Source organism: Benincasa hispida, unplaced genomic scaffold, assembly GCF_027475165.1.
Source record: "Benincasa hispida cultivar pf3 unplaced genomic scaffold, pf3_genome.v1.1 HicScf893, whole genome shotgun sequence".
Taxonomy (NCBI): Eukaryota; Viridiplantae; Streptophyta; class Magnoliopsida; order Cucurbitales; family Cucurbitaceae; genus Benincasa; species Benincasa hispida.
The window spans coordinates 14,468-39,719 of NW_028327035.1; the positions used below are offsets into that span (position 1 = coordinate 14,468).

General features: G+C 33.4%; 1 protein-coding gene and 1 pseudogene across 5 annotated transcripts; both read right to left on the reverse strand.

Annotated features, from left to right (window-relative positions):
- Positions 1-670: 670 nt before the first annotated feature.
- On the reverse strand, positions 671-14,177 carry LOC150029832 (uncharacterized). Of its 5 annotated transcripts, none has more exons than XM_090310330.1 (15): positions 14,012-14,177; positions 13,639-13,760; positions 12,719-13,261; positions 11,053-12,255; positions 10,637-10,964; positions 10,141-10,396; positions 9,835-10,051; positions 9,394-9,746; positions 8,728-9,264; positions 7,138-8,335; positions 6,616-6,969; positions 4,742-4,979; positions 1,663-4,295; positions 1,412-1,539; positions 671-1,302 (listed from the first exon to the last, which is right to left on the reverse strand). In XM_090310330.1, exons 2-15 carry the CDS (start codon positions 13,741-13,743, stop codon positions 981-983), a joined length of 8,415 nt encoding a protein of 2,804 aa, XP_090166456.1. In that variant the 5' UTR covers positions 13,744-13,760; positions 14,012-14,177; the 3' UTR covers positions 671-980. The 5 variants fall into 5 exon arrangements, with proteins under 5 accessions (XP_090166456.1, XP_090166458.1, XP_090166459.1 ...); XM_090310332.1 differs by having other exon boundaries at positions 11,053-12,246; positions 14,012-14,151; XM_090310333.1 differs by lacking the exon at positions 14,012-14,177 and adding an exon at positions 13,867-13,947 and having other exon boundaries at positions 12,719-12,993.
- Positions 14,178-22,263: 8,086 nt separating this feature from the next.
- On the reverse strand, positions 22,264-23,312 carry LOC150029833 (uncharacterized; annotated as a pseudogene).
- Between the last annotated feature and the right edge of the window lie 1,940 nt (positions 23,313-25,252).

The following is a 25,252-nucleotide window of genomic DNA, read 5'->3' on the forward strand; positions in this document are numbered from 1 at the left end:
GAGAGATGGGCAACTCCAACGATGGGGTTTGAACACAGGACTTCTTAAACAATTCTACTGGTACCATCTTAAATCACCAATTAACCCTAAACCTTAAGCTAATAGGTAAAAGAAAATATGATCTTATATGATCTAAAAATCTCTAACGATTAACTCTAATGACTATATACTAAAAGAAAAAACAAAAACAAAAAAAACTCAACTGGTGAATGTGTTTTCAAATACATATTTAAAATCACTCGTGTATAGTGTTTAATAATTGTCTTTTATAGTAATTTGACATTGAGAGATTGTTTGAGGATGATCGTATCATATTTAGAGACCTAATTGTCATAGGCAATTGGAAGATTGTCTGCTTCTTAACAATCTCACCATAGTTTAGGAAGAGGTAATATTTGCAGTTACTTGGTAAGGCTAACTTGACTATTTTAATGAACAGTATCTTTTTGTATGCATAAAAGTGACCCATATTTATCCGTTCATATATACATGTATGCATACATATGTGCATATATATATATATATTTTGTGAACATATAAATAGACTATTGATAACAAACTCACCTTTTGTACATATTCAACTCATACATTTATTACTTACTTGCACAAACCATCCCTCAACTATTTCTTTGGTTGATGCAATTTGAGAATTTTGCTTATAGAACTTAAATTGCACAAAACAACTTTTTGGGGTACATTTTAATACTTGTTTACAATGTGCACTTACACTACGATAAATTTGAATGGGATTCCAATAAAGATACCCTCCTCTCTGAATTTTTGGCTCAAACCCCTCTAAGGCCTTTGGATGGGTGACCATGTAAACATCTAACTTATCCCTTAACCTTGGAGAAAAAATGCCCCACATCACATTCAAATATGCTCTTTGAATTTGTATTTCATTCATAGTTTCATAGCATATTACAAAACAGAACTCAAAAAAAACAGTCCAATTAAGAGTATAGCACTTGGATTCTCACTTACTTTTTACGACTTTTCCCCTTCTTTGCTTTCCCTTTCCCTTTTGCTTTCCATTTCCCTTTCCCTTTCTTATCCGTTGCTTGGGACAAACTGGGTTCAGCTTTCACACGTTCCACACCTCTACATTCTTCAGGGCTGCTATCATTACAATCTTGATGGACATTCTCATCATCTTCGACATTCTTGATACCCGACATCTGACCTACTTCCATTTTAGGATCGTCATCTAGTAGTTTAGTCAACATAGGCTCTAACTTCATCCTCCTTGAATATAAACTCTTTGAAATCAATATCGCTTGAGTTACATTTTCCTCCGGCTCACTGATATAAAATTCATTTAACAGCGGAATGTTAGCACCGATAGGCAATGATAGAAGCGGAAGAATATTAAATTAAGGCTTATATGAAGAGAGTGTATAAAGTTGGTTACCTCATGCTTAAAGCAGTAGACAGCAAATTTAATTGATTAAGCAAGCCATCCAATTCTTCAAAAGAAATCTCTTTCTCTGATTTGCTTCTTGCAGCAGTTAAATGCTGAAGCCATTGTTCCACATCCATCTGCAAGAATAAACCACAGAAAAAGTATCAAGTAAATTTCAATTGGATGCTTTCACTTGGTTCATATGATGATGTCGGAAAAAACAACCACGAGTGTTAAGATTAATTACCAAAATTCATTACCTTGACTTTCGAGGCATTTGACAGTTTGCTCTTTCCATCTATTTCATTCTCTACCAACGTCAAAGCTTCAAACATTTCCCAAAAGCCAGCAGGCTTAGGTGAATTTCCCTCATTTTCATAATCAGATTTCACCTCCTTGTTTTCATATAAAGCCAAGCTAGAAGATGGAAGCTGGATAACTTCACCTGGATCACACCCTTTTACTGATTGTATTCCACCGGTAGTAGAAGTAGTGTCTTGAACTTTGGGAGTGTTGGCTCGATGCTGCAAAGTTTCAGCTTCCTTTGGGAATAAAACCTTCATTATGTCGTCGATACAATGGTTGATCTTCAAGTTGACAAGGGTTGCATCTCTACAAATGAATTGCTTGTAATTTCCATCTGAACTAACAATTACCATTGGGTTTCCAATTCCCTTGAAGAATCCAGCAATCATATTTATATTCTCAGTTGGTACATAAAAACCTCTCTTTCTCTTAAGTGCGTCACAAAACTCCCGAGGTAAATGTTCAATGATGTAGTTGCGACCAAGCAGATTGCGGAGTACATCAAAGCAAATGCCAAAGTTGAGATGAAGTAAACATATGACAGCAACCAATCTCCGCACTAATATCGGGTAGTCCTCCTTCAAGTTTGGATGTGTCTTTCTTGTCCAATCCTTTGTTGTTTTCATGTCGAAAAGAAGATGTTGCAGAATATTAGCCAAAGTTCCAACAGGAGCTTGAAAGGAATGTCGCGTTTGAGCTCCTAAAATGGAAGTTAAATTGGAATTTTCTTTGTGGCAGATAAGCCATTCAATAAAAGAGGATTTTGTAGTGATGAAGTATCCCTTCATGGATGATACCATGATCAAAAGCCTCTCGACAAGGTACATGAAAAAGAAAGGCGAAATAAAATCTCGCTCCAGGACCCAATTTGCATTGTACATGTCTCTCAGAGCTTCGTGAAACCTCCACACCAAAGAAATTTCTTTTGAAGGGTTCCCTCTCGGCTCCTTTCCTACACGCTTACTTTCACAAAGTTCTCGAATGAATGCACTCCAAGGAGGATTCTCTCGCAACCAATTCAATATATTTACACACAATTTCTTATCGAGTTTTATAGATCCAAAAATCAACATTGCAACCCTTCCAATTTGGCCATAAGTTGGCTTAATTGTTAGCTGAACATTCTCCATGATAGTTTCGGCCATCATATTCTGACAGACATCGGTAAGTCTTAGACATATTAAATTTTCCTTCAAAGATACTTGATGATCTGATGGGAAAAGATGACTTTGGATTTCCCAAGTTGCCATTTTATAGAATCTATGTAGCATCTGCTTATCATGATATCCATGCTTCAAATGTGTGCTCTCTAGAAGGAATTTCGTAACTTCAAACATGAGAGTGAGAAGCCTACATGAAAGAAATGTGGAGAGCCGACTTTTCTTGGAGAATTTATAAAGGTAGTCAAGCTTTTCTAAAACCTTGAGCCCAGAAGTACTTAATTCTGAAGACCAATAGTTCTTGGTAAATAAAGAAAACTGAGTAGCATCAATGGAAACCAACTTCCCATTCCTATGAAAGAATCTTTCATCCACATTTTTGGCCCAATCAGCATTTGAGTTTAGCAATATGTGACGATTGTTCAGCCTCCAAACACCAAAAAAGTTTAAACAAAACTCGCTGTAAGGGTCGACATCATTCCCACCAAGACACACAAGGCTCTCAATGACATTTAAAATTCTATCCTTCCAACAACGCCAAAAATAAACCAAAGTTTCAATAGACACCTGGTTTTTCAAAACCATTTCTTTCGAATGCTTGGTTAGATCAGAAACCAGTTCATCTTCCAAAGTGTATTTTGATGTATTCAAATGAACATCCAAAATTTTTCGAAGACTTATCATTTCACCTCTAAAATTGTTGTGGCTTTCAGCCGCATTTAGATATCCTGCCAGAGCTTCCAAGTTATCGTTTTCATTCGATATAATGTCTGCCTCTGTGCATATGTAGTCGTATAGATTTTTTGACTCATTTTCTGCTAGGGACTTGGCCTTCTTCAAGAACTCTTGCTTTTGTTTAAATTGCTTCAAGGGCCAACCTTTACTTCCGGGAGACCAAAGAGAGTTGGCAAGTACGTATTGTACAAGAAGCATGGAGGCCTCACTAAAATTTCCTGCCTTACCTAGAAGATCAACTACTTGAAGTAAATTAGCTTTTGACTTTGCTATCTTTACTGCCTCTAAGAAATTACCAAGCTCTTCTTCCAATAAAAGGATCTCATCTAGGCAATTCAAGGACTTCAAGAAATCACGCATCAAATCCACAGTTCGAAAACTTCTAACCGACTTCATCATGGATCTACTGTCTTTACAGTTGTGAAAATGAAGAGCACATTTTTCCAAAAATTCTTGTTCAAGGTTCTCTACTTCACTTTTGAATCCATGGTGATCACATCCAGCATCTTGTTTCCAAGATAAAATGTATTGCAAACCAATGTCAAACAATTTCCCTTCCAAGCAAACATTCAAACATGCAGAAAAGCAATTTCCTCTAGCGTAAACATCGGCAGCACGGTCATAGCATTTTGCTAGATGAAAACACTCCCCTGCCCTCTCTAGTTTCCCACATTTATCCTCAAAAATCGCCCCTACAAAATTTACAGCTTTTTAATTACTACTTATAACCCAAACAACAATTGTTACGAAAACACAAGGAGAAAGGGAAAGAATATCATTGTACAATGAATCCTACCATCAATGAACAAACAACATAATAACCTGCCTATACATCACAAAGTTTGGTTTAATAACGTTTAAAACCAAAATTTGACACAAACATCACCAATCACCAGCATGGAGTAGTTAGCCACATCTCATTAATTGTATAAACTGACAAACACCGATAAACTCTTTGCTTTTCAATTAGGGCAGTAGATGAAACTTGAAAGAAGATCAAACAAACAAGTTGTAAACGCATGACAGGTTATAAAGAAAATTCAAATTCTATTTGTCTTACATCCACAAACAATGTGAAATTTTTCTAAAACAAGAAATTGATACACTAAATTTTATGAGTAGCAAAGATTGTACTTGCCTGCCCTTTCAAACTCTCCAATATCGAAAAAGCATTGGGCAGCAGAATCAGCCTTCCCAATTGCTTCATATATTATCGCTGCTTCTCTGAGGATTGCATTAGCTTCTACAGGATTGGTATTGTGGATATGCTCTGCAAAAGCTCTAAGACCAGAGGCCTTGGATCTTTTTTCCCAATAACTATCTTCAGCTCTTTCAAAACACATTGTTGCCATTTTATAGTTGCCCTCGTGATATAGCTGTGTAAAAGATAAAGAGAGTAGATTTTGGGCAAGTATATAATCTAAATAAATCTCTAACAACCTTGCACAAGGAAAACAAACATCATACAGCACCAAGAAAAGGTATATATGCATGACTTTGGGAGATAGGTTCTCTCTTTTGGATGATCTTCTAGACTGATGTATTTAAGCAAAATGTTTTTCTTCTAATAAGCCCTTTAGCTAAAGGAAAATTAGAGCGTATTTAGAAGCTCTATCTCAATAATAAGTGCTATAATGAAAATAACATTATTCATGTTGAAATAAGGGGTTTTTACCCTAGGGGCGATTCTCTTTCTATGTGTTCCTTTTATTTTTAGGTTCCTGTCAGATCTATTTATATATGAATCTTGGTTATGTTGTAAGTGTGATAAAAAATTAATAAAATTCTCCCATCGTGGTTTTTTCTCCCGACCTAAGGTTTTCCACGTAAACCTGGTGTTTATTTTTCCCTCCCTTATTTTTCAATATGGTATCAGAACAAGGGGATGAAACCCGAGGCCCGATAGAAGAAATTCAATCATCAACCCTAACAGGGGATGGACCAACGCAGAAGAGACGAACGCCGCTGCTATAAAGGCTACCGTTGATCGTTACCTTAGGACGATTCTCAAACCACAGCAGCCGATTGGAAGCCCAACCGTGCCGCAGCCTCTCTAGAAGCCATTTCTTCTCCAGAAACCCATTCAGACCCAACCGACTGGTGTCCGGCAGCTGGCTTCCACACTTGTGTTAGCAAGTTGGGCCTTATCGATATTTATGTCCTAACTTGCGAGGGAGTGTTGAAATAAGGGGTTTTTACTCTAGGGGCGTTTTAGTCTTTTTACGTGTTTCAACTATTTTTAGGTTCCTGTCAGATCTATTTATATCTAAGACTTGGGTGTGTTGTAAGTGATAAAAAATTAATAAAATTCTCCTATCTGGTTTTTTCTCCTTCACCTAGGGTTTTCCACATAAACCTGGTGTTTATTTTTCCTTTTATTTTTCAATAATTCATACAAAGTACTTAATAATAAATCACTTTGATGTTTGGTTTAAGATTTTAAGAAGTAATTTTGTACACCTTAATACTTCTATAATGATCAAGCATATCAAATATTTCTAAGATTCTAAAATTTAAAAAAAAAAATAGAAAACAGAACAAAATGTATTGAGAACTTGAAAGATTAGAAAGAAAAATTGTATGTGCAGAAAGAATATAAAAAAGAGGACATAAAGAGACAGATTGAGAGGAAAAAACGTATTTAAGCAAATTTAGTAAGTGTTTTCAATAAGTTAAAGAAAACTTATTTAAGCAATTTTAAAAGTAATTTGACAAGCCAAACCAAGAACTTGGTTGAGCAACACATTTTCTATTCAATGTATGTTTCCATATAGAAAGTGGGATCAAAGCAAGAAAATCAATACTAGAAAGATATATATGTATGCATGTAAGCAAGAAAATCAATACTAGAAAGATATATATGTATGCATGTATGTATGTATGTATGTATGTGTGTGTATATATATACACTTAGTAACCACCTAGTAAAGCACAATCAAAGAGTTCCATGCTAATTACATTTCCTATGTTATCTTAACATCAACAGAATTAGAAATAAAAAAATATACTAACCTTAAACCCTTGTGACCTCCAATCCTCCTTACTACTCGAAGCTAGCATAGATTGTGCAAGGGAATCATTCAACTCTTGAACTTGCACCACACATTTTCCTTTCCAATAATCAAACAGAGGTTCAGAATGCTCTCTTGTATCCTCACAAAACCAAAGTCTCTGCCTCGTACGAGTCACCGCAACGTACAATTGCTTCAACTCAGAGCACAAAACGTTATGTTTTGACTTGCTAAATCGAGGGATAGACTGATGTAAGCTGGAGTCCAGCTTGCCTAGTTCCTCCATATAATTGTAAATAACCCTCCACTTGTTTTTCAATGGTGAGGAACCGAAAAAGTTGTATAACAACACATCCTACAAGTAGAAGCATGAACAAAACAGGAATTTCAAATCAAAGAATTTTAGACAATGAGGCTGCTACAACCTAGCTAATTTTTTTTTAACTATGTTATTGAGTGGAATGAGAATTTACCATAGAAAATCCCATCTGATCTTATAGTAAAATATAAAAGATGTTTTTACCTGAAACTCGAGTCCCTTGCACTCCATAATGGTAAGGACAAGTGCTTTCTTTCCAACAATATTCAAGATTTCCTTTTGGGCAGATTCATCACGCACCAATATTACCTGCTCAGCCCCGAATCCTTCCATATTGCCAACATTACTTCTATTTCCAAAGATCATTTTAATTGCATTTTCATTGTTTCCACATTCGAGCAGCACGGGGGATTCCCCAGAAATACGACTAGTCTCAGGCTTCAAAATGTCGATCGATTGTGGGAAAAAATGATAGAGAAGATCAATTACGCTCTGTGATAGATTAAGAACTCCAGCATGCGTTCGGAAATTTTGACTTAAATGAAATATCTCTGAAATGTGTCCTTTATCTTCTCTCTCACGACCCCCACTCCTTATCTTTGGTAATACAAACTTTTTGTAAAACAAAGATCTTATATCCTGGAACCTAAAATCAATTCCCCTTGCAATCGTCTGAGCTGTATCACCTGAAAAGACGAATCCTTCTTCAACATTTCTGCAGACATAACTGAAAAGAGCGAGTTGACTCATGCTCAAATCCTGCACTTCATCAATATAAATAAAATCCATTTCATCACCCTCATATCCTTGAATTCTAAGGCGAAGATGCAGATCAATAACAAAATCACCCAGATCAAACTCTCTATTTTCCATCTTCAACTTCTCATAACTTTGGAAGATATCATAAATTGTCTCTCTCTCCTGCCTAGTTAAGCTGGATGTTCGACACTGGGACAGTAAAACATAATCCTCTTTACTTAATTTTCCATCACTTGCATCAATGGCTCGAGGATCGCCTTTTATATGTGAAAGAATCTCAGTGAAAACCCTGGAGCAATCTAGCTTTCTGGTGAGTTGGGTATTGAAATGGGGCCAATAAGAAGAACTAAATCGATCATAATTAACTTCATTCTTTCTTATAAAAGATTGCAATGCAATAGATCTTGAACCGTGAGTTTGACCATATACCAGTTGTCTTGCATCACAAAATCTCTCAAAATATGAATTGTGCAAAGTTCCATCCAGCATCATCAAGAACTTGTAGAAAGTTATCACAAGTGGATATGACTTGGTTGTAATATTAGCCAAGGAATTTGGGACATCCATGAATTGTGCTTCTAAGTCATCCATATTTTCCATGTCAAATGCAGTTGTTCTCTTAGTATCCTCACCACAAGCATGGCTGTTAATGATAAGAGTAAAATACATTAAACTCAATACAACATAATCAAAAAGTTAAGTAAAATGAAGCTATAAATGAAATAGAATATTAAGATTGAACAGTGCTACATTATAATTTTATCTATTTTCAAAATACCATTGTCTAAGTGATTTGAAAGAGAAATGGCTGTATTTGATATGATCATTCTTCATTTTGATGTCTTGTGACAACAATAATCTAGTTTCAAAACTACAGAAAAAAAAAAAAAGGTTGAAATTCTATCTAACTTGTTACCATAAAATTAATCCTTTCAAATGAATCTCATGCAAAGAAGGGAGAGTATTAATGTTAGTCAGACAGGGAAGACAAAAAAAGACAGATAATAGCAACATTTTCTATGTTTCATGTCCTACCTTTTCAAGTGAGATACATGTTGTCTGACAGCATAACAAAGTTTTGGACTAACTGTCAGGAAAAGCTGCCGCAAAACAGCACCATTTTCCTTGGCTGGAATCTCTGAAATCTCACTTTTTCGACCAACTTCTAAACTCGCACAATCCTCAACTCCATAGGATCCTGAAACCAAATAATGCAACTTTTCCTTCTGATACAACTTCATGGTCAATACAGTAGTTTTCCCAGTTCCAGACCGTCCAAGGATGAAAGTGCTTCTGGGATAAAGAATTATCTCGAGTTCTTCTTCTGTTACTTCAAATGGAAGATCCAACTCAATGCCATCTCTATCCGAAAGCAAATGGCTCACCACACCAAATGATAAGGAGTAAAATTTCATCAGTAACAAGCTCTCTTTGACCTTTGAATTCTCAACATAACTTCTGCCATCATAAGCAGCACCTTGTAAGTTGTCCCCATTTGAATTGTCAATGCGACTCTTGTACCGTACAAGCTCCAACATGAATGCCCAAGTTTTGGGAACTTCCAAAACATCCCTATTCATGAAAGAAAATCCAAATAGTTGAGAAACCATTTTGAAGCAAACCACAAGATATGAACCATATTAAATAAAAATTCTTTCTTATTAACATTAAAAGAGATGTCCCCACAACAATCCTACATACCCATCATAGCATATTTCTTGACAAAGATTGATGTATTCATCAGTGTATGAGTTGAATATACTCTCAAGAGATTTGACCAATTTTGAAATATCCTCCAATGGCAAGACATCCCAAATTCTCAAAACTTGCATGTACGCTGACTTTTTTACTATATCAATTGCACAAATAACATAGTATCGCTCGACCTTGATTTTCTTCAAAATCCTTGTTGAACTCCCACATACCAAATTTAAATCTCTAGTTTTAGGCCTCCAACCGCTGGAAAGTTTTAGTAGAAGATTTAGAACTTTTTTCTTGATCTCAACTGTTGACAATTTCTTGAAAGATTTCAAAAATCTATCACTGAATAGAACCTATAGATGTAAAAATAAGAGATAGCAAAAAAGTTAGTAGAATAAATAATGAAAAAATAACTAATGAGAAACTCAGTTGGTACTGAACCTTCCATCTTGCGTTTCTGAAAAGAATACTATCTCCTTTCAGTAAATCATCTAGTTGGTCAAACTCTTTCTTTACATCCACTATAGCTTTGGCTAGGTTCTCATCATCATCGGCGTTGAAGAAACAGCCACGATCCTTAGCATCGCAGACCAAATGAGCCCAAGAAGCCTCACTATTTGACAACGTTTTATCGTTCCCTAGTATCCACAGGCAATATCTGATGCATACCCATGGCCAGTAAGTATTCTCCAAATATAAGATAAGATGAATATAAACTTACAAAGCAAAAATTGTAATCAACATCACCTAGCCCTTGTAAGAGCAACATTTGTCCTTTGATCAAAAGATAAGAATCCAACTGAAGAATCTCTATTTGATCTAACGGTTGAAATAATGATTATGTCTTCCTCGCCACCTTGAAAGCCATCAACAGATTTGACCTTCACTCTAAAGCCATCAAGGTTATCGTACTTGTGTCCAATTTTCTCTTGAATTGTAGTTACTTGAGCAGAATATGGGGAGATAAGACCAATGCTGAGCTTCCCTTTTGAACTTGTCCACGCTGTAGGAACAGTGATGAAACCAAAAATACAAACTACAGTCAGAAAATTGATTTCTTCTAACCATTCTATCGTATTTTTCATATAATTAACTTCTTCTAATCTTCTATGCGGATATTCTAACTTTTTCCTAACACCCTTGAAAGGTTGCTTCTCATCTAATTGATAATTCAATGGAATTTTCTATTGTTAGAATCTTAAGGGAGTCATTCAACCTTTCATAAAAGTCAAACTAGACATACCTTTGTACAAACTTCGCACAATTTTCAAAGCGACAGCCACCTCGATCATATTCTTTCGACTGTGTCCAATATCACCTTTCTCTTCTTTTCCATACTTTATGTTTATGAAAGAATAGGGCCCAAACATAGATCCCAAAAGATAGTTCTTCTGATAGTTTGAACTTTGAACATTAGGACTGTCCACGATCTGGCTAAAATAGAATTTCGAATTTGGAAAGAAGCTTATGGATGGGTGCATTCTGTACTGCACATTGAGAAGGTGTCTAGGATGGCCCAAAGAGCTAAACCGTTCAAATAAACTTCTTCCAAAGCCAGCAACATCAGCAAGCTTTAAATGAAAGGAGTAAAAAAGTTAGAACTCAAGTTTAGAAAAGGGTGATTGTTAACAAAGAAAATAGTAAGCTCACGTATTCTACCTTGCTTTTAACCATTGCTGGTAATTGGCACTCATCACCTATGAGTACAGCATGCTTAATATTTGGAAGTTGAAATGCAATCGCTGACTCGCACTCTTTCAATTGTGCTGCTTCATCAATTACTATTACTTTGAAAGGATCTATCGGCTTAGAATGTAACTTATACGAGCTTGAAGAAGTGGAAAAGACCAAGGAAGCATTTTGAAAGCAAAATTGCTCGAGCGATAAACTGCTTTCAACCCGAAATTCAAGTTCAGCGAAGGAACAATGAAGAGATTTCAAACCAGAAAGGCAACCACTTCTTGTCATGTTAAACAGGTACATAAAATCAGTAGATGTTGTACAGAGATATTCACTAACAACAGGACGTCTAAAAAGATCCTCAAGTACATTAGAAACAACAGATTCTCGAAACAGTAAACCTTCAAAGCAATCGAGTGATATAGAAAGGGAAACCATGCCATGCAAACCATGCTCCAAAATGCCTTTCCTAGGTAAATGAGTACTTAAGATTGCAAGACACGTTCGGAGTTGAGATGCAGCAGACATAAACCTCTCTCTTGCAAATTCAAGAAAAGATTTGCTAGCCACCGTGTCATCTATGGCTTTCCTCATGCAGACCTCTTCATCAGTTCCTTCATCATCAACACATTTTTGTTTTAGTTCATTTTCCAAGAAAATGACATACTGAGAAGCACAATCTTCAAGAAAATCTGTCATGGATGCAAAACAATGCCTCCAACCGGTGAGGGGACCAAAGCACTCTGCAAGTTTTTTAACTCGATAATCCAAATATATTGCTTCAACATTTGAGCCAAGTTTGAGTCTCTCCTTATTCCCAAATAAAAGAATATCTCCAAAAGAATAGTATAAATCTGTTCCAGATCTTATTTCTTGCAACTCCTTGACCAAATCAAGGACTCGTGTGGCAACTTCCACAATGGCAACATTTGTTGGAGCGACTATGATAGTTTTGCACATGTTCTGCATTAGATTTAAAAGCAGCACACTTATAGTCTTCGTCTTCCCAGTCCCTGGTGGCCCCCATATAAGGTCAACAGTAGATTCACGCTCAAAACTCACTTTGTAAAGGGATGACAAAACAGCTCTCCTTTGAGAGGCATTTAATGATGAGAGAAAATTGGAATTCAAATTTTGATCCAGAAGGCTAGACATGTCGTGATCTTCAGCATCCTGTTTTTCCTAAAATATAAAAAGGTAGCTTCTTACTTCTCAAGAAATGCAGGAGTTCAAACATTTGCGATATATAGAATTCATACATGAGATATAATTTGATTGCATTAAAAAAAAATAACGATAATAAATAAAATAATAGATTAACTTTATTTTGGTGTTCTTGGTTAGGGAAAACCAAAGATTTTAAGAGATGCAAAACAAATCTTCATAAGTTATAAGATGATACCATTTATGTCTCTCTTGCTTGGTGCAAATTCCACAGTCTATTATGTAATTATAGTTAAACAAGATCTGAAATCAATGAAATTTTTTGTTGTAATCTTTTTATAACATGACAGACTACTCTGTTTCTATATTCCCTTCTTTTACAATTTTTACTTATTTTTATATAATAATTAAAACAAATCCTTCCATCTTTTTACCAGAAAACAAACAAATAACACAGAAATTTACCAGAAAAGTCACTCACCAATGGATGGGGGCATAGAAGTTTCCTGATAATATTAGAATTTACATTCATGTGTAATGCATTCCATATTCTTTGGCTTGGGACTATGTTGAACAAAAAGACCACAAACATCAATTTATCGATTATTTCCGAGTTCTGAACTGATACTTTTACTTTAAAAGAAGTGGAGGTGAGATTATCCTCATAATCATCATTTTCTGAGATTTTATGAACAGTGGCTAAACTCCAAGATTTTCCCATTCTTTGCAAATCTGAAGGAAGTTGAGGTTTGACATCTGCCAAAACAAATACATCTCCAGTTAAGACTTTGTATGACTCCTTCCCGTTGAATTTGTTCTTCCATCCTTCAACTTTGCAATCATACAATCCGGTATCATACGGCTTACACTCTTCCAAATAAATCACTTCAGCATACGGTGCAGTCGATATAACAACCACATCCAAGCAAGAACAGAGCTGAGCTCTAGTCTCCTCAAGTAAAGGATAGACATATGACCCAAAATAACTCTCAACAGACTCAAAAGTATCTGGAATCATTTCAATCTATTGAAAACAAAAAAGATAAAAATCAATAAACTACTTACAACTGACTTGAAGACTATTACAAAGTAAAATCATACATTTATGATATAGCCAAGTGACGTAATCCAACATTATGATTTTGAATCCAACAAAAACTGTAAACAATAACAAACAGCCAGGAAACTCGTTCGAAATCGAAACTCACCTAAACTTTAATGCTTAGGAAGTAATTTAGTTAAACTACACAACAGACCAAGATGACCCAAGTAGGTTATGGGGCAAAGCTTATCATCAACAAAATAACACAAAAAAGAGAGCCCTCAATGCATCAAACAAGAAAAGAACACAATGAATGGAAAGAAAATTGGTAAAAGAACAAGTCAATGAGAGAAAAAAACCTTATCTTGGTACAAATTTTCATTGAAAATATCTTCAAATGACCAAGAAAACAAAATATCAGTCAACCCCAAATGGGTTTTCTTCTCCTTCTTGATTTCATCCATGGTCCTTCCTCTGTTTTCTGCAAAAACCAAAATGCTCTTAAGAAACCAAACATTTCACAAACCCATTTCAGAAAAAGGCACAAAAACCACTAATAACCAAATAATATCTCCATATCTACACACCATTCTTCAAGTGAAAGAAAGGAAGAAATTAAACATAAGTTTTTTTTAAAAAAGAAAAAAGTGATGGTGACTGAGAATGGTACAAAAGAAAATTAAAAGAGAAAAAAAGAGGAAAAGGGTATATAGAAACAATCAAAATTCGTACAGATTTTGACTTGGAAAGACCCAAGTCTTTGCTCTTGTAGAAAAATGCAATCGGATTTGAGGGTTTTCTTGCTTTGTAAGCTCTATTGTTGGAACCATTTGTCTGATTTTTCCCGCCTCAGAGAAATGCTGTGAAGAAAGCAAAATGAAGAAGACGATGATGATTTGATGATCGGCTCGTACTGTTCTTTATTTGTACGATCAGCCAGCGGTTTCTTCGCCAAGAAGAATTTTTCTTACACAGTCTTGCATGGTCTTTTTAGTCTTTGTATGTCTTGTGATAACAAAGTTTTAAAATGTCGACGATCGATCGTGATATGAAACTCTTAATTTAAAATATATATATATATAGAGAGAGAGAGAGATTAAATATCGATGTCTGTAAATATTTCTAAAAGAGTTATATAAACAATTTGTTTTAAAAAAATTAATAAATAAATATTTTATGATTTTTAAACCAATTTACCTAAAATATTATTTTATTGGTTAAGTTTGGTAGATTTTCCCTAATGTAAGCAAAAAGTCTAACCTCATGAAAAACAATGTCGATGTAAATAATAAGGCCTCGACAAAAAGTTAATATTATACCTATGAAATATTTTATATATATAATGCAAAAAAGGTTTTTTATTTTACTAAAATGGTCTGAAATAGTGTCAGAGAGAGTATGGCTCAATTAACATATAGATGTCTTGGTGAAAAATATATCCATGATTTGAATTGTCCCACACTATTATACTTAGAAAATGGTCTAAAATAGTTTGAGATCGTCAATTTTACAATTGTTATTAAAATTTTGGTTAATGATAATTTTAACTTATCTAATAAATCGTTCATCAATCTTTAAATTTAAAAAATAATTCTTAATAAATCTTAACAAATTTATTATTTCTTTCTAAACTTTCAAATTTAGAATTTGTCTTTTTTTTACTATTTCAGTTCCTTAAAACTTTATCTAAAAAAGAATCGATCTAGCAAAACAATGTAAAAATGAAAAGTATTAAAAATAAATTATTATTCCATGTTCTAAAACAAATTAAAATTTAAAATATTCTAAATTCAAATATAAAAATAAGATAGAGGTGAGTCTCAAAATACAAAATCTAATTGCACCTAGTTTACCCATTAAATCAATTTACTTAAAAATATAATTTAACTTGTAAATTTTAGTTAGAATCCAACGTCAACTTAAATAAAATAACAAAATTTAGCATGGTTGTATCCAAAAGAGTTATATTCAATTTTTTTTCTTTTACATATTCAAATGGCATAGTTACATATGTGAGCAATTTTTTATAGATAAATATAAATTTTATGCGAGTCAAATTATACTCATTTTGATATGTGAGCAAATTAGTCATGAAAAGCATTTGAAGAAGGATAAATATAAAAGTAGTAGGGGAAAAAACTATTTCAAATTTATTTTCTGTTATTTATTTATAATTTTGTTCATCCAAAAACTTTTGTGCCTTTTTCTTTAAAAAGGTGCTTTTAAACTTTTCTTTCAGCGAACCTTAATTCCTATTTTGTTTTAAAGTATTACTATTACAATTTTAATTGAAGAATAATACAAAGTCTAGAAAAAAATTACTTTAGACTAAATAGTAATTTCTTTAGTTAATTTTGAACTATGGGAACTAGCTTTTCCAAACCCTAATAACACCAATTATTATTATGAAAGAAAAACAATAAATATTCTTCTCCAATATTGTATATTTTCAAGACTAAAAAAACTTAACCACAAAAAAGGCACAATATGGTTTTGTAAAAGAATTAAGACAAATCTAAAAGCAATAAACCATCCATAACATTCGTATTTAGGTATCATACTATAATACTCTTTTAAATTACCATTGATATGAAACGAAAATAATACAGCATGGTAAAGATTCAAACGTAAAATAATATTCATACTAATGGTTTTGATTAAGAAAAAAAATATTTTTCAAAAAAAATTTAAAGAGACTTCAATTTCTTTTCAAAATTAAACACTTTAAAAAGTAAAACCGAATACAATCAAAATCGCTGTCAAACTAAAAGAGATTTAAGCGATTAACACGAACAGATTTCATTCAAACAACTCAAAAAGAATGGAGAGACTGAGATTTGAAAGGTACCTGAAATTGGGAGAAATATTAAACTCGAAATGAAACTATGGAAAGCTTAAGGGTTGCAATTTTTGGATGCATGAGATTGTTTATGTTAATTTGTTTTATATATATAATGGAAGGAAATTGGATATACATAGGGAAGTGGAGGCGACGAAGGTTAATTAATTAATATTTAGGAACTTTTGAATAGCCCATTATCACCATTAATTAATTAATTAGTGAGAATTTATTAATTCATTAATTACCACGTACCCAATTTCATAATTTGCATGCAAGAGATACACGTGGCAGATGGCTAGAGAAGCTTCTCAAATTTTCTCTATATTATAATATGATAATGTTAATGCTCATTTTTCTCCCGTATAGGTGGAATAATCAAATTGTGATGATAAAGTATTGTTTAAGGAGAGATACCTTATTTACAATTATGTAATTTTCATAATAATGAAAAACAAAACATAAAAGCAAAAGAAAAACAAAAACAAAAAACCATTAAAAAATGCATACTTTTTTATATTACAAAAACTGCATCATATATCAATAATTCAACCAAACTCAATTCTATACGCCAAGCACAAACTTTCTAAACCAACTTAACTCAACTGTACACCTTAAACACAAACAATTATTATCAATTTAGCTCAACTATGAACCCCAAACACAAATAATTATCACCAACCTAAACAATTATCACTCGCCAACAAATATTATCAATTCAATTCAATCCAACTCTTTGTGCCAAACGCACTCTATATTTTCAAAATGTTTATTTTGGTTCATATACTTTTAACGTTAGTTCATTTTGGTCTTTATACTTTTGAAATGTTTATTTTTTTGTCTTTGTAGTTTTAAAAGTTGGTGACCATTTTCATCCCTTCATTTTTATTTTTATTTTTCATTCTTAAGAGACCAAAATTGTAACTTTTTTAAAGTTTAAGAACCATAATGAATCTAAGTTAGAAGTAAAAAGATCAAAATGAACATTTTGAAAATAAAAGGACCAAAATGAACTACAATTAAAAGTATAAGAACCAAGATAAATCAAAACCAAAATTACATGAACCCAAGTAATATTTAAACTAATCCATATTGAAATAGATCAAATACTACACTTTTGTCATGGTAAAAAAGAAAGAAATAAAGAAAGAAAGAAGAAAAAAAAAAACTACACTTTTGTCTAACAACTTCAATAAAAAAATGAAAAACGTTAAAGTAAAAAACAATAATTATTGATATACCCTTCACTTCATAGAAATTATCATTTGATTTAAATATAAATATATATGGAATAAAATGGTTGGGAATCCACGGTTTTACAAGAAGGAAAATCAAGCCCTATGGTAGACTTTTCAATATTTACTAACAGGATGTTAGTATTATATACATGCATAGACTTCAGATAAAAATTTTAATCCTTTGTTCAAATAAAAATAAAATAATTTCATATGCCAAATAAAATTGATAAGAATCCACTATAGCAACTTAAAACATTTGTTCGGGATCCCCTAAAAATACAAGATAAAACTAGAAAACCTTTAAAGGTTTAAAAGCTTAACATAAAAAGTTCTAGAATTTCAAATACTAAGACTCATTTCAAACATGAAAACATGAAAATATGTGCGAAAGCTTCTATCTGGTCCCAACGACACAATGATGGATTCTTCTTGTCATTCGCCGATTTGTCCTTGCCCTTACCTAAATAACATATCAGAGGAAAAGTTGAGAATATAATACTTGGTAAGTGACCCACTACTGGGTCCATTAGGTGAACTTGTTAGTCTTCTTATCTGGGCACGGGTGTACATAACATAACATAGGCATAAACATAAGCATAGACATAGGCATAGGCATAGGCATAAGTAGTGAATCTGAAGGTCCACAAATCGTGGAAGTCGTGGTGATTCCGAAGGAACACAAATCATAGCAGTCATGGTGATCTCAAAGGAATACAAATCATAGCAATCATGGTTGAAGAAACCTGTGAAGGTCCTGAGCGGAAACGTGGGGATCGGTCCCAATTCTTATTTTCACATAATACAAAATTATGCAATTCTAGTAATTTACAGTATGCATAAAAAAAATAACAGAGATGAAAATAGGTTTTAAATTACTAACCTTTGAAGAAATCCCTTCACGAGTTTCTTCTCCAAAAACACGAACACTCCAAACTCCTTTAGATCATGAAACCCAAAAGAAAAACAACAATCAATAAATCCAATTCGTCGGGCACCACCACGAGATTACCAAGGTATTCTTTTTAGGGTTGAGAAACTATAGGAGTTGTGGGCTCTGTGTCAATTTTGGGAAGAGGGAGAAAAAACAATTAGAGAGAAGAATGTCAGGCAGAGAGATTTCTTTTTAGAAAGAGCAAATCAATCGTGTACTTCTCCTAGACCCTATGTGAGTTATGGAAGAAGACAATTCCTCTGCCCAACCACCCACACTCCATGATCCTATCAAGAGAAAACAGGGGAGAGAAGTTATTTTAATAACTCTCTCCCTTTAATTTAAATTTAAATTAAAATAATTTTAATTTAAATAATAATGATATAATAACTAATTTATCATATATTATATATAACTATATGTTATATCAAATATAACACATAATCTATAATTTATATTATATCAAATACAATTTAATCTATAGCTTGTTATTCTCTCAATAATTTATGGTATTTAATATAAATCAAATTTATACTAAATTTAATTATATGAATCTAATCCACATAATTAATATTTATTTCCTCTCAAATAAATTTTATATTATAACGTATCAAAAATATTATACTAATTATATCACATATAATTAATTTAAGTTAATTATATCACATATAATTAATTCTCTTAATTAATTTAAACAATTCAAATTAATCCAAAATTAATTTGATTCTCATAATCCCAGTTGAGCTACCGAGGGGACCTTATGGACCTGTAGCTGTAAAGTTAGCTAAGTCCTCTCATTGCCACAACTGAGATGATGTGCCCAATTCCAACACGCATCTCCCCAGCATCCAATTTTCGTCAGGAACTAATTCCCTAAAATGAAGAACAAACATGGTTAGTAGGACCTGAATCAATTATCTAGGCAAAATCATCATTCACCACTGAACATGTCTTCAATACAAGTAAATCAGATTTATCTTGTTTGGCCTTCTTCTTTTTCGTCAAGTATTTGGGACAATTCATCTTCCAATGTTCCTCGTGGTTGCAATGGAAACAAATTCCCTTTGCAACCTTGACCTTCTTGCCCTTCTGGGCAACAGTTGGTGGTTTAGCTTTCCCTTTTTCACCTTTATTCTTCTTCCACTTTTTGGTGCCTGAAGAAGAAGAAACAAACTTAGTTCTAGAGGACAATCCTCTATAGAACTTCTTTGAGGATGAAGCAACATTTGCCTCACCTTTTTGTTCCTTGGTTTTCATCAAGGATTGGAAGGTCTGTAGCTTGTTGAGCAAGGTAGTCAGGTTGTAGTCAATCCTATTCATAACAGCATTACTACTGAACTGTAGGAAGCTTTCAGGTAAAGTTTCCAAAATGAAGCTAACTTGACGACTTCATCGATGACAGATCCATTCATCTCTGCCATGTTGAAGTTGACCATCATGTTGAGAACATGTTCTCTAACAAATGTCACTTCTTGCATTCAGGCATTGAAGATGAATTTAAGAGCGTCATGCCTGAGCTGTGCAGACAGTTGTCCGAATATTCCCCTTAGGGACTCCATGATCTCACAAGTCGTGTGCACGGACTCGTGCTTCTTGGCAAAGACTTCTGAAAGGCTTGCCAAGATATATGCTTGGGTCTTCTCGCTTTCCCGTGTCCATTGCTCGTATGCTTTTCAAATGTTTCGAGCAGCATTTGGAGCAGGAATAAGAGGACAATCTTTCATAAGGACAAAACGGAGGTCATCGATGATTAGTAGTATGTTGATTATATTTTTTCATGTTGTATAATTTTCACCCGTAAGTTTGTCGGCGGCGAGCAAATTTAAAGTCAAAGGAAGTCATGATTAATAAATTGCTTAAAGCATTTATTTGTATTAGTATTCTTTCCATTAACCCATTTGGAAAAACTAATCAAATTTAACAAAATAATCTAATGCACCCTAAGTGACATCTATTTTGCAATGATGCCTCAGTAAGATAGGACAAAAACAACTGTAGGGTGATTAGGTGCCCCTTCACTGAAATGAGACCATCTTAACAAATAAACAGAACAACTCCTTGTTACTGTAACTATAAGTCACCACTGTTCGGTCTAGAAATTGTTAAACTCGCTTAACATTTTCTTATAACTGTAACCCCCCATTTCAGATTCTAGAGTTCCACCCCAATGAGTTAACCATAGGAACAAATCGATTGGAGCAAAAACTAAAGCAACCCTATCTATTTCTGGAATTTAAAGTAAAGAATCATGCAAATGTCATTCGTAGGGGGACACAAGCAAAGGTGCCTCGAGGCCAAGCATGAAACTTTACCACAAAATAATGAGAGAGACTGTGGGATGTGTTGACACACGTCCCGCTCTCACTTACTATAAATACTCTCCTCATTCACTTTGATATTGACCTATACAAACACTATTTTTTGGGGGACACAAGCAAAGGTGCCTCAAGGTCGAGTATGGATTCCATGGTGTAAACTTTTAGGGAGAAATGTGAAAAGGTAAAATGAAGTATCATATACCCTATTTTTCTCCCACTAAATGATGTTTTATCTAGGGTTATTTAACTTAGGAAATTTTGGCTACTGATTTTTACCTAAGTGTTTGTTCAATTTGCCCAAAAGTAACATTTACTTTGGATGGTTAAACAATATTGGTTAACGTTTATTAAACACTTTAATAAACTTCAATCAACTATTGCATGCTTGTAACAAATCATTTAATTCACCTTTTTAGGTAAGTTCTCAGGTAGGGGTGTTACGTTGTCATCAACTTAAATACTCCAGCCTAGACAGAACTAACCTTAGACAAAAGCTCCCTTATAGATAATTTATTAAAATTTTAATCTTTTAATTAAGAATCAATTTAATCCTATTAAACTGATTAAAAGATTAAATTTTATTTCTAATCTTATTAAAAAAAGTGATCTTAGGTCTATGTGAATCATATTTTAAAACTATTTTAAAAAATGATTTTAACCTAAGGTTTGTATGCAATGCTGAATTCACTACAAGAATTTTGGGCTTTAATGTTGGTTTAAAACCGACATTAAAGATAGTGTTATTAAAGCCCTTTAATGTTGGTTGTCTTTAATATTGGTTTTAAACCGGCATTGAAGAGGGTGTACAATGTCGGTTTAAAACCGACATTAAAGGCAACTGAGATTAAAAGGCTTTAATAACACAATCTTTAATATCGGTTGTCCTTTAATGTCGGTTTTAAACTGACATTGAAGCCCAGAATCCATTTCCGTTTTTTCCAGTTATTGTCCATTTTTTTTTTAAATTCCGTTGTCGAATACATTTTTGTGTCGGTCAAAAAGTTAAAAAACGACATTATATGTCTCGTGTTGGGTTAGGAAATGTCTGTTGTTGTTTTTTATTAAAAAATATAAAAAAAATTATTCATTGTAATGCGTGCTTGTTATATTCTGCATGACAAGCCAACAATATTTGTCTTCCACCTATGAATTCACTAAACTTAAACTTGAAATATAACAATAGACAGAACAATACACTGTACCACAAAACTAAATACAAAGTTACTTGCAATGAAGCACACTTCTATAATAATTTACCCACAAACAACAATTAATATTTCCAATCCATTATATAAGTACTCATCAAATATGAAATAAATACACTAACCAACATTTGTATATCGATAACACACTTTCATAGAATAATAATTATAATTATCAACCATCTCTATAATATTTATAATCATTTCTCCCATTCACAAATATAAATTAGTACTTCCATGAATACTTACACCAAATACCCCATAAATAAAATAAAAAAAGTTATACATAAATCTTCCAATAAATAGATCATGGTTATATAACAATTCGTCTATCCACAAACCAACGATTAGTACTTCAAATTCATTCTAAACTTGCATATTATACTCAAAACTCATCAAGATTCATTCTAAGCTAGCATTTAAATTCTATTGAGAGAAAAAACAAGAAGTATATCCTTATACAAATCGACTAACAAAACTTGCCCATTAGGTTCGAATTACGCCAATCTCTCATTGGGTATATGCATTTTTTTGTATTGAACTACAAAAAGAAAAAAAGAAAAAGATAAACTCAACATAAGTTTACATCATTTATTAAATTAAAGCTAGTATATAAAAAATAAATAATTTACGTATGAGGCTAGTAATGGGAGTAGTAGGATTATGCTCTATTTTGTGTATATACTTTGCACATAGTACCTTCATCCTACAAAATCTAATGGACAGGGGCACTGCATGTAAAGAAGTTAAAAACAATTATTCTTATGTTCGAATGAACATGAATTGTTAAAAAATGAATGCAAATATACCTTTACAGGTTTCCATTTTGGAGAAGACCGATAGTGTTGAAGATTGTGCTTGGCTTGCCATATTTTCAATCGACTAAATAGTTTGAAAATATTAGTTAAAATAAATACTTCAATTAAGAGCTCAATTACACTTACATATTTATAACTCCATGAAAATCCTCTTGAACCTTATTTCGAGTAGAGTCCAAAATATAAACACAATTTTCTTGTAGATTGATTACAATCAATATCTAATGATAACTGTAATAAGCAACAATTTTGAAATATTAGTATGCGTATAATATAAATTAAAAATAACGAAAGAACTTATATTTACTTACCTTGTGTTATATGGAATAAGAACTAATTGGTCCAAATTAGTCGATTCTAGTTGGTTGGCTAAATTTTTTGATCGAATATCTTGAGACTTCACATGTGGTGATATTTTTACTTGATCAATTATAAAAAAATTCTTCGTAATATCATGACCACATTCATCCCAAAGATACCTAAACAAAGTAAAGTTACTATTTAAACATGAAACAAAATATACATGAGTGAATCTAGATGAGTAATACTTATGCAATATATGTTAAAATGCACATGTAACCAATTTCAACCATATTGCAATATTGGATCAGACCATCGCAGCCTAAATAAACAAATTTGTCTCTTCCAAATATGCTCGTTCAAATGGATACAGATCATGTCTACATCGTTTATGTTGTGTATGGCATGCCGTTCAAGAGTTTGGTAGTACCATTGGTGTCCGTATATTTGGAGAAGTGGCCGACACTCTTAATTGTTGAATGGTCCTACCATAACCAAAGTTACAAAATTCATAGTATGAAAAATAATAAATAACCAAACTCATATACTAAAAAAGAGGCATACTTTTTTCTTGTCAACCATAATTACAAGTTTACGAGGCCATGTTATGGAGTTGCCCATTGCTTGATTTAAGGACTCTATTTTTTTTCTTCACAGGAATTGGTATTGGCAAATCTTCTCCTATGACAATGTCAATCAGTACTTTAACAGTTAAGCATGACATATCATGTTGTGGCTACTGCAACAATATTATCTAGAGTTTCTATTGTCAAGTGGCATAGTGTCCCCTTAACAAATTTAAAAGAACTAATGTCATCCATGGTTAAGCACAATATGATTGTTCGTTGCTTGCGTGATTCAAGCTAGGAGTGTATTGTATACAATAATTTGGAAAAATAAGTATGAATGATGCATTGATGCGTTGATGCATTCGTAACGCGTTGACGCGTTAGAGATGTGCAACAGAACGCATGACACTCTTCTATTGACGTTCAAGTTTTCCTAAATCAGATCCAAGTATAAATCTAATTTAGGTTCCTGGTAAGTCCAGGGTCGAACTCAGGGATTTAGATTAAGCTAACGCAGACCTTGCATTGAACTATTGTAGGGATATCCTAAATGTATGGAGAAATGCGTTATTTACACTAAGGTGTTGTGTGTGTGCAAAAAGATACAAAAGGGTTGAGTAAAGAATGATGGGTCATGTGGAAATGGCTTTTAATGCAAGTGGTATGCGTCGATCTAAGTTGGATGTACACGAACTAGAATGTGATGTGAATGAGATGATTTTGTATCTTTGTTTATGCGTTAGACTTTATTCGACACTTCTCAATGTGAATAACATATAAAACCTATCTCTAGGATGCATGCATCAAACACAGGATGCAATAAAATACCAGTAAGTCTATCTCTAGATGTATTAGGCGTTCTAACTTGATGTTGGCTTACTTATTCTCTCGAATAGTCTAAGCTAAAGATACTTTTACCAATTTTAGTTTGGCTTAAGCGTTTGAAATAGAATTTTGCATGAAGTATAGATGCATCCAACATAAACAAGAAATAAACAATGGCAAAGTATGATAGATCTAATATGTGAATTTATAAAGAAACTGATTGTCTTTACAAAAGCAATACTTAATCAGATGAAAGGATGACGGCGATAAATAAGATGAAAGGAAATGAGTCAAGCCGCAGAGTACAATCTCTTGTCCTCTTCGGCTCAATTCTAGTTGTGTACAACCACTTGTATAAGAATTGGATGAAGTGTCTCTCTTAAGCTTGGCTTCTTCCGCTCCTTGATCGGCAGTGGCGGTGGTTCTCTTCCATCTTGCTCTTCTCGGCCCCACAACACAGCTCTAAAGATCTAAAACTAAGACTAAGCTAATATTGAGAATAAAACTGGGAATGAGAACTTGGAGCTTCTGAACTCTGAACTCTTGAGGGATTTCTTCTATTTATAGGCGTTGATCTTCTCCAGTTTGATGATGGGCAACATTAAAGTCCATACCCTGGTCAGCCGCCTGATACTCAGATGCTTTTCAGACGTCGCCCACTGCAGGTGCCCATGCTTGCAAATGGTGATTTGACATAAACAACCTGAATCAATGAATCTTCCTTGCGTTGACTCCCTCCGACGCATGGCCCATGCGTTAGACCTTGCCTGCGACACTTCTTAATCATGTGTTAGCCTCTTGTTGAAATCCTGCAATATCATGCGTTAGTGCCGTAGTAATTTAGTAATAAACATTCTTTTGCATGAATTTGATAATGTTTGAGTAATTCCATGCGTTTCTTCTAAAAATGATGAGATTTTATCATTAAAAATT